The sequence below is a fragment of the Leuciscus leuciscus genome (genome assembly GCF_965113295.1).
Source record: "Leuciscus leuciscus genome assembly, chromosome: 20".
Classification (NCBI taxonomy): Eukaryota; Metazoa; Chordata; class Actinopteri; order Cypriniformes; family Leuciscidae; genus Leuciscus; species Leuciscus leuciscus.
This window is the reverse complement of record NC_138744.1, coordinates 3233907-3244559: the sequence shown is the minus strand read 5'-3', so window position 1 is coordinate 3244559 and position 10653 is coordinate 3233907. Positions and strand designations below refer to the sequence as shown.

At 37.2% G+C, this 10653-nt stretch overlaps 2 protein-coding genes across 2 annotated transcripts in view; both read right to left on the bottom strand.

The window, feature by feature from the left end:
* Positions 1 to 10653, bottom strand: part of ethe1 (ETHE1 persulfide dioxygenase) — an 86555-nt gene that overhangs the window by 26648 nt on the left and 49254 nt on the right. The window lies entirely within an intron of this gene.
* On the bottom strand, positions 442 to 10402 carry LOC309484437 (polyadenylate-binding protein 1-like). The gene is made up of 10 exons (XM_082150774.1): positions 10124 to 10402; positions 9920 to 10035; positions 6614 to 6753; positions 6439 to 6533; positions 5091 to 5228; positions 4742 to 4837; positions 4362 to 4622; positions 3495 to 3570; positions 901 to 1028; positions 442 to 592 (listed from the first exon to the last, which is right to left on the bottom strand). Exons 1-10 carry the CDS (start codon positions 10295 to 10297, stop codon positions 503 to 505), a joined length of 1314 nt encoding a protein of 437 aa, XP_082006900.1. The 5' UTR covers positions 10298 to 10402; the 3' UTR covers positions 442 to 502.

Here is a 10653-nt window from a genome sequence, read left to right as displayed (position 1 = left end):
TGAGTAAATGAGGACAGAATCTTCATTTTTGGGTGAACTATCCCTTTAAATGTCATATGAATTTACCAAAATATCTTTATGCTTTTTGCCTCCCTGTTTTTTTTGCTCTTTTCTTTAAAAAAAAAAAAAACACAGCTCATTTATTATATGCAATCTTCTTGCTACACTGCTCTATATTCATAATCTTTATTATTTGACACTCGTCTATTATTTGTCATCTACAGGTTACATCTTCCTTTACTCAACTTTGATTTGAATGTGGAAAATTAAATGTGGCATTGGTATTTTTAAAATAAAAATGCCTTGGAAAAAACAAACAAACAAACCAGCAAAACTGCAAATATATTTATTTATATTGTTGCAAACACATTTTTCATTTGACATGGAAGAAAAAAAAGCAAATATATTTATTTATATTGTTGCAGAACAATATTTTTCTCATTAAATTGCTACATTTATTTTAAAAAAACATTAAAATAAATAAAATCAATCCGTTGTGGTCTCAGGCAGTGAGAATACCAGGGCTGGTGAAGGATATCAGTGTCGCATCCGTTGGCTGATAAGATTGATAAACACCAAGTGCTTCATTCACCTGAACACACACAAAAATTACACACTACAGAAACAAATCATACATCAAAGCCAAACTAACGGGAACAAACCTTCATGCACAAAGAGTCACTGGAGTGCAGCAACTGAATCAGTTCACATTCATCAATCTCTAACAGCATTTCAGTGATCTTATGTTTCTTTTAATTTTATGTTTGTATGACTTTGTTTTTAGTAAGTGTTTTATTTTGATGGCTTGCATTTAAAAAAATAATTATTTATTTTATAAGAGAGTGAATCATTTATATAGTGCTTTTTAAAGCGACTCGTTTAGTGAGATGTGAAGTGCACCTGTTGCTCAGCCCACTGCTCCTGCGGTGTGCCTGTGAACTCGTAGTGGTTGTTATCTTCAGGTGTGTACGTGTGTTGCAGTTCTCCGTACACTGCAGCTGTGCTGGGCGTCCAGTGAGTGAGACTGCCTGTGAGGAAGACAGATGATAAAGAAATCCATCAGAAGCTCTAGCTTTCAGTGGTTCCCAATCCTGGTCCTGAAGGACCCCTATAGCACTGCACACTTTAGATGTCTCCCTAATCAAACACACCTGATTCAAGTCATCAGCTCATTAGTAAAGACTCCAGGAACTTAAATGGGTGTGTCGTATTAGACAGGGCCGATTACACTAGCTGTGCCGTCAGCTACAAACTAGCCTTGTTTTGACGTAAATGGGCACTAAGTTATAACTTACACACTATTAAATATTTTTGCGTTACACCATAAAACTGTGTTGAAGCGTAACTGTACACATAATAAACTATATAGTTATTATGGAAGCCTCTGATCAGGAGAAACGGTTGGAATAAATGGTAGTCTCACAGAACAACATCAATAAGCTCTTGTTTTACCTGACAGACTTCAATTCTCTAGACATATACAGTACAGGCCAAAAGTTTGGACACATTACTATTTTTTATGTTTTTGAAAGAAGTTTCTTCTGCTCATCAAGCCTGCATTTATTTGATCAAAAATACAGAAAAAAAATGTAATATTGTGATATATTATTACAATTTAAAATAATTGGTTTCAATTTATTTTACTTTAAATTATCATTTATTTCTGTGATGCAAAGCTGAATTTTCAGGATCATTACTCCAGTCTATCACATGATCCTTTAGAAATCATTCTAATATTCTGATTTATTATGAGTGTTGGACACAGTTCTGCTGCCTAATATATTTGATGAATAAAAGGTTCAAAAGAACTGCATTTATTCAAAATAAAAAAATATTTTCTAATAATATAAATCTTCTTTACTATCACTTTTGATCAATTTAACACATCCTTGCTGAATAAAAGTATTGATTTATTTCAAAAAAAGAAAGAAAAAAAATGACTGACCCCAAATGACTGACCAGTAGTGTATATTGTTGTTACAAAAGATTTCTATTTTTAAAACATTTTCTTTTTTCTTTTTTTTATTCATCAAAGTATCCTAAGAAAGTATCACAGGTTATGAAAAAATATTAAGCAGCAGAACTGTTTCCAACTTTGATAATGAAATGATTTCTAAAGGATCATGTGATAGACTGGAGTAATGATCCTGAAAATTCAGCTTTGCATCACAGAAATAAATGATAATTTAAAGTATAATAAATTGAAAACCAATTATTTTAAATTGTAATAATATATCACAATATTATATATTTTTTCTGTATTTTTGATCAAATAAATGCAGGCTTGATGAGCAGAAGAAACTTCTTTCAAAAACATTAAAAATAGTAATGTGTCTGTACTGTATGATAATGTAAAGTTTGGCCTGTAAAGTTTGGCCTGTACTGTATGATAATGCTGACATTTACACTTGCTTACATTTTAAGAGAGAGAACATTATGTGAATAGATTACTTTGTTAGAGGCTCTTCAACATGAACTAAATGTAACAAATAAAGGTAATTCCTCATGTCCGTATTGATTTATTGATCTTTATTGTCTGTTATTTACATATAAAAATGCCTACTTATGATAAATTAGTATTGTATTGAATGAAAACTTATATTTACCATTGGTTACGTGAGGCAAAAGAAGTTAGAGTGAAGGATAAACTGAAATTCACAGCATTTAAACAACTTCTGCTCACGTATTTGAAGGGTAATTGAGGATCATTGAGGGTAAATGTCATATTTGGCAACTACGCATTACTTTACGGAGAGCTTACGACCTACTAGCTACGTTCTGCATTAAGAACAAATGGTGCAATGGAATAAAGTACAGAGTTAGTTACAAACTAGCTAGTAGTTACTAAGACTCTTTACGTTCAAATTTAAGTGGTGTGAATGGTTGGTGCAACCCTACCCTGGTCACTTTATGTGTTTTCTCTCTATTGTGCTATTGGAATTATCATAAATATGAGTTTCCTAATTAAATATTGGACACAAACGCCAGATCAAGTCCTATTTACCACCGGAAAGCTCGGGAATAATTTTAAGACAAGTGTCCGAGTTGGGCGTTTTAAGATTTTAAGTTAATATTTAAAAAGAAAAGAAAAATTAGCAACACATTCACATGTTTACAGCTCTCTGACACTGGATAATGCTGAAATTACATGCAGCTAGGGTTTTTATTTTGATTGTTTTTATTTCAAATGATCAATTTATTAAAAAATATATATTTTTATATTCATTTTAGATTTTTTATTATTTAAATTTAGTTAATTTTGAACAAAAAAAGGTTACTTTTCATTTTAGTAAGAGTTTTTATTTGAATGGTTTAATTTATCTCTATTTTTTATTTTATGATATAATAAATTTTTATAAATAAATATAAATAAAAGTGTTTTATTTCGATTTTTGTTTTTGTTTTACATTTGTACGATTCGCTCGAGAACCCCAGTTTGGGAAACCCTGCTCTACATAAAGCACGTTGTGTATTATTAAAGAAGGTCTGCTCACAGTGAGGGCTGATGTTCTGTGCGTCCCACTGAGTGCCGGGTTGAGGTTGGGTGATGTATGAAGAGTGATTCTGATCCTGTGAAACATACGGATCAAGCATGTAATAAAACCCGTCACATGTGCTTTTCTTCAAGGGTTAGTTCACCCAAAAATGAAAATTCTGTCGGTAATTACTCACTCATGTTGTTCCAACCCCGTAACTGACTACAGTGGCTCAACCAGAAGTTTATCAAGTGACGAGAATTACTTTTTTTGCGCAAAAAAAACTAAAATAGCGACTTTATTCAATCAACTCTTCATTTTCTTCTGTGTGGGTCTCTGAGTGAGTTCACGTAGTGTAACAGCGCAGCGCTTCTGGGTTGTACGTCTCAGAATGTAGGCGCGCTATTGGCCGACGCTGGTCATGTGTGTGATGGGTGTGATGCTGGCCAATAGTGAGCCTACGTTCTGACGTACAACCCAGAAGCGCTGCTCTGTTACACTACGTGAACTCACTCAGAGGCCCACACAGAGGAAAATTAAGAGTTGAATAAAGTCGCTATTTTAGGGGTTTTTTGCGCACAAAAAGTATTCTCGTGGCTTGATAAACTTAAGGTTGAGCCACTGTAGTCACTTGGACTATTTTAAACATTGTCCTCACTAACTTTCTGGGCCGGCAAGTTTCAACAACATAGAAGCCTATGGAGGAGTGAGACAGCTCTCAGATTTAATCAACAATATCTTAATTTGTGTTCTGAAGATGAACGAAAATCTAACGGGGTTGGAACAACATGAGGGAGAGTAATTACTGACAGAATTTTCATTTTTGGGTGAAGTAACCCTTTCACACCCTGTATTATGGTGAGAGTATTTGATGTGAATCTCGACCTGTGCAGGTGTGAAGTGCTCAGCGTGTGGACTCGTGCCGAACGGCTCCACCAGCGGGTTTAGCAGCAGCCTCGCGCTTCTCATCATGTATTGGTGGATGAGGTGGGCCTGACGCTCCTCCTTCCTCTGGGCGAGAGAGACGTATATGGGCTTGGAGCCGATGATGCGGCAGTTCATCTCAGTAATGGCTCTGGTGGCCTCTTCAGGACAGGAGAAGCAAACGAATCCGAAGCCTTTGCTGCGGCCGCCGTCTGTCATCACCTGAATGGAAAAAAAACACACACTTCTGGATCTTCGGCTGCAGTTTCATTTGCATTTACTGGGTTTACAATCAAATAATGACATGAACTATTTCTTTATGATGAAAAATGAATTCCTACCTTAGCGCTGGTGATGTCCCCGTACGGCGAGAACTCTTTGAGGAGAAGATCGCTGTCTACGCTGTCACTCAGATTCTTGACGTACAGATTCACTCCCTGTCAAGATGATCAAAGCGTGTTACGACTCAAGACAATAATGATAACGATGCCTATAACTAAAACAACAAAGATCATTATAACAATAACTATAATGATAACTTTAACAATACTTAACGCTGAAAGTGATTCCAACAATTTCGTTCTTCTGTGACATTATAGTTAGAGTCATGGTGAGCACTTCCCTATTCTCTTAGAATTAGAGAATAGTTATGGTTATAAATCGTAATAAATGCGGGAGGTTCACTGGTACCTGATAGCGCATGATGTGCTCCTGTTTGACCTGCTTGAAGCGTCGCTTCAGTTCCACCTGACGTTCTCGTCTCTTCTGAGCTCGGCCCACGTACACGAGTCTGCCGCTCATCTCCATCCTGTTCAGCTCGTCCACGGCCTTGGGGTTACATCACACAATTCTCTTATTTATTGTCCCCCTGAGGTCCACTTAGTATCAGTGTTGGGGGTTAAGCATTACAAGTAACTTGAGTTATGTAATCAGATTACTTTTTTCAAGTAACTAGTAAAGTCACGCATTACTTTTAAATATCCGAGTTACTTTTTCAATAAATGTACGCAAATTACTTTTTTTTCTTCCATTTATTGACTGACAGCTCTCCTGTCCCTATGTTGAGAGAAATCATGAGTAAGTGCAGCACTGTGTGAGGTGAGCTATGTAAACATGACGGTTGTAGTAATTTTAGAACAAATGTGACCAGGTATTTACTCTCACTTGCAAAAAAACCCAGATATAAGTTATATTTCTTCCCGCAAACGTTACATTTTGTACAGCTCCGTCGTATTCAGTCCCGTTCCAGTACGATTCGGTCTCCCACCAGGGTTTTTTTTTCCATTTTTTTCATTGAGAATATCAAACCACTTATCCTCTATACTAGGGTCACGGGTCACATGCAATGAGTATATCCAAAATATATTTTAAAATGGACAGATCCATGTAGTGCAGATTCTACAGATTACCTCAATTTAAAATTTTAAATAATTAATATAATATATAACAAAAAAATGTGTTTACATAATGTGTATACATTGTCTATCTCTATATGATATATCTATGATATATCTATCTATCTATCTATATATCTATATATATATATATATTCTCAATTCAATACTTTTATTACCGATTCAAGGTCCAAATATATAAATATATACAGTACACACACATATTATGTAAACAAAAACTTTTATGTTAGATGCGATTAATCGTTTTGACAGCACTAAAAGCATATTAATAATACTAAAATAGCACTATGTAGAAGAAGGGGAGGGTGACAAAACCTCATCATTAAGTGCCATTTGGGACACACCTTATGGGGCTCGTGTTTAAATTGGTGACAAAATTTTTTAAAAGTAGCATTAATTTCTAAAAACTGTGAAGTTTAAAGCACAGAACCAGACAAATGCTGCCTCTAGGATCATTTGCAGCCCATAATATTCATAATCATGTGCATGTGGTTTGCTGTTGGTTGAAAGAATAAAATAGCCTTGTGATGGAGTGTTAAAATCAATAAACACTCAAACATACAGATCACTCTTTCCCCTCGTTTGGTTCACTACACTCTCTTGGCCTCTGTTTCATCTCTCACCCTCTTGGCATCATTGTGTTTCTCAAAGCTGACAAAACCAAATCCTCTAGAGTTCCCCCTCTCATCCGTCATGACCCGGACGCTCAAGGTTGGGCCTAAAATAAAAAGAAAAGTGTCAAAGACGCAACAGAACAAGAGAAAAATGTTTCATTACTTCCATATAACAAATCCTCACCGAATTTGCTGAATATCTCGGTCAGTGTCTTGGAATCCACATCTGGTCCAAAGTTCTTGATGTAAATGTTAGTGAACTCTTTTGCTCTATTCTGCATCTCAGCCTCGCGCTCCTTTTGCGATTTGAAGTGGCCGACGAACCTTAAAGGTGCAGCATATAATATGAGACTAAAAGTTACTGAACTTCAGTATCTTTTTGGCTACTTTGTACTTTGACTGAGTAACTTACTTTTACTCTCTACTTGACTACATTTTTGAATAAGTATGTACTCTTTACTCCAACACATTTGAAATGAGTATTGCAATTACAAACTACATTTTGCATCATGGCACCTATACCGATTTCTGCTGAGGTTTATTTGTTATAAAGGAAGAGATATCCCCATCTACAGGGCAATGAAGGTACTAGATCTTGTGTGCTTTTCCCAAGCGGGAAGGAAGTCGACCGGAAGTTGAAGCCGGCCGCGTGCCACCATCTTGTAGCAGAACTTCACCTGCTGTTAGCATCCCATTGACTCCCATTCATTTTGGCATCACTTTGACAGCGAATAACTTTACATCTGAGGCGTTTAAAGACTCCATTTGTCCATTATTTATTTCTAAAGAAACACGACAATGTATAAAATGCTCCATTACCTTGTAGCTTACGTTATGGCCCCGTAAAAACAGTTTTTGTAAAAGTAGGCTAGCGATTGCGTCATAACCACGCGACTCTCTGTCGCACAGTAGAGAGATTACCGTATTGACGGGAGGAGAAGCTCGTGGGCAATCGGGGAGACGTGGAGGCAAAATGACAAAATAATTAATCAGAATACCTAGCAAAAGTTTCTCCTGCTCCAAGCTCATGGACACCTCCTACTCACGATCTCCGTCTCTGCAAGATTCGGAAGGGAATGATTCAGATTTCTCATGCCACAGCCACTAGAAGACAGACGGGTTGCTCACGTCACATCTACGTCGTCAAGCTCAGTTTGAGTCTGCGCGTCAGGAACGGAAGTCCTAAAAAATCGCTGAAAACGGGCTTCACTTGCCTCAATTGAGTTCCAATGAGATGACTCTGTCCATTTCTTATACTGTCTATGGCTTTTCCCTTGTTTACCCAAACTTGTTAAAAATACTTTACTCGAATGTGAGTGCATTATCAGCTAGTTGCAGGTGTTTCATATTTGAGATGAGGACATGATGACGTCCAGTGCATGATGTGGCCATTAACTTTTTTAGGCTTTAATTATAATTAACATTATTAATATTATATAGAAGGCCTTTTTGAATAATGGGTTTACTTATGCCCTTCATGAGCTCTTGAGCTTAACTGAGACTTAAAGGATTAGTTCACTTTCAAAAAAATGTTTGCTGATAATTTACTCACCCCGATGTCATCCGAGATATCCATGTCTTTCTTTCTTCAGTCGGAAAGAAATTAAGGTTTTTGAGGAAAACTTTCCAGGATTTTTCTACACAGAATGGACTTCAATGGCAACCAACTATTCCAATGTTCAAAGAAGGTTCAAATGTCCGTCTCAATGCAGCTTCAAAGTCTCGACACGATCCCAGTCGAGATTATAAGGGTCTTATCTAGCGAAACGATCGTCATTTTCTAAAAAATAAATAAATATATATACTGTATATATATATACTTTTTAACCACAAATGCTCGTCGTGCTCCATCTCTGAGATGCGCCACGCATTGCCTCATCACGTTGGAAAGGTCACGCGTCACGTCATCAGTTATTTGTCTGTGTACTCCGGTTCAGAAAGGTTGGGAAGGGCGAAAAACTCCATCTCATTTTCTCCTCCGACTTCAAAATCGTCCGACATCTTTGTTTTAATAAAATAATTTTTTTTTTTTTTTTTTTTTTTTTGTGACCTTTCCAACATGATGACATAATACTCAGAGATGGTACAAGACGGGCATTTGTGGTTAAAAAGTATATGTATATATATATAATTTTTTAGAAAATGACCGATTGTTTCGCTAGATAAGACCCTTATTTCTCGACTGGGATCGTGTCGAGACTTTGAAGCTGCATTGAGACGGACATTTGAACCTTCTTTGAACATTGGTATAGTTGGTTGCCATTGAAGTCCATTCTGTGTAGAAAAATCCTGGAAAGTTTTCCTCAAAAACCTTAATTTCTTTTTGACTGAAGAAAGAAAGACATGGATATCTTGGATGACATCGGGGTGAGTAAATTATCAGTAAACATTTTTTTTTAAAGTGAACTAATCCTTTAAGATTGTTTAAGAGGCTGTTGTGTCGACCTTGATTTATTGCAATATTGAGGTTTTCAGTTCTATTTCGACTTTACATAAAAACATGCGATTGCTCTCCTTGTCTCTTATAGGTGTTGAATACCAGTGCATCTTTTATTTTACAGTACGAGTAAAATACTAAAGAACTGTTTAAATCAGATACTCTGAAGGGGGTCACACACCGGACGCGCAGCTCGGCGGCGCGCCGCGCAGCGCCACGTCTTTTAAATTCGAACACACTATTCTCTATGAGAGTACACACACCGGCGGTGCCTTTCGGCGTCTGGCCGCGGCGGCTCAGGACCGTGTTCAAAATCCTGCCGCGCCACAGAGCGCCATTTACATAGTTTTATATTAAATTTACATGTATGTGTCTCAAATCGTAGTTAATGTATATACGGACCTCACCCTGTGCTGCAATATACATTTAGTTTTATATTTATTTACAGAAATCAGAAAATTGCTGATGTTATCGGATTTTCAGGTGACAGTTGTCCTAGACGTGGCGCGGCGCGGCGCTGAGGTGCGCGTCCGGTGTGCGGCCGCCTTAAGACTTTTACTCAAGTCAAGTTGTATTGGAATTGGTGACTGCAGTGGAGTCATTTTTGCTGTAAGGTATCTGTACTTTTACCCAAGTTTTTCAGGTACTCTTTAACCTCCGCTTCCAAGACTCAACATTCCCAAATTGGGGTCAGCCCTTTGTTCCCACAGCCCTATGTTCCCACGGCCCTATGTTTCCACATTTCTAAGAATTTTTTTTTACTGAATTTTTTTAAAATTAGGCCCTATGTTCTCACAGCCCTATGTTCCCACAACCATATGTTCCCACAGCCCTATGTTCTCTCATTTAACTATGTCCCCTATGAAGGGTAGGTTTTAGTGCTTGTGCTGGTACAGGGATAGCCCAATAACATCCCAGACAAGTCTCCCTCCTGTGAGGGGTAGGTTTAGGTATGTTAGGGTTAGGGCTGTGGGAACATAAGGCTATGGGAACATAGGGCTGTGGGAACATAGACATGCTCCCATGAAATCAATGCGTTTAGTCACGACTTACACTTTCAGCTCATTGATCAACATGCCGTTTAATTTCTCGATGGCTTTTTCAGCAGCTTCATGCGTCTCGAAGTGCACAAATCCAAAGCCTTTCGATCCGTCTTCATCACAAGACACCTTAATGAAAAGAAACGTGCTTCAGATTCTCCTGCGCTGAATATTGATCTTATCTTACATTAGAGCTGGAGGTGGAGAACCTACTTACTTTACAGGACAAGATGTTTCCAAATGATGAGAAGATGTCCAACAGGCCCTCGCTGTCAATGGATTTCTGCAGGTTCTTAATGAAGACGTTTCCCACGCCACTCTTCCTCAGAGAAGGGTTTCGCTGACACCACATTAGACGCATTGGCCTACCCTGCATGAGGTCAAAGTTCATGGTATCCAAGGCTCGTTCGGCTAAGATGTGAAGGAGATCCAATGTTACAAAGAAGCAAATGTGATTAGGAATTTCTTGACTAATTGGATCATTTTTAAGTGCAGATTTTCAAATGCTTTTTGTTTTTTGATTCCTCCCAAATCAATAAACAAGTGTCAATCAGAAATGTGACAGCTTGTCCCATATAAAAATGTAAATATCTAAAAATGTATTCTTAAATCGATACATTTACTTGAGATGAACAAGAACATAACATGCAATCTTGAAGTATAAAATTAATGTTTTTGCTTTTAAAATAATCTGCCAGTGCAGGGTTAAGAAACATAATCCGGTTTTCTCTTTGAATTAAGTTTTAT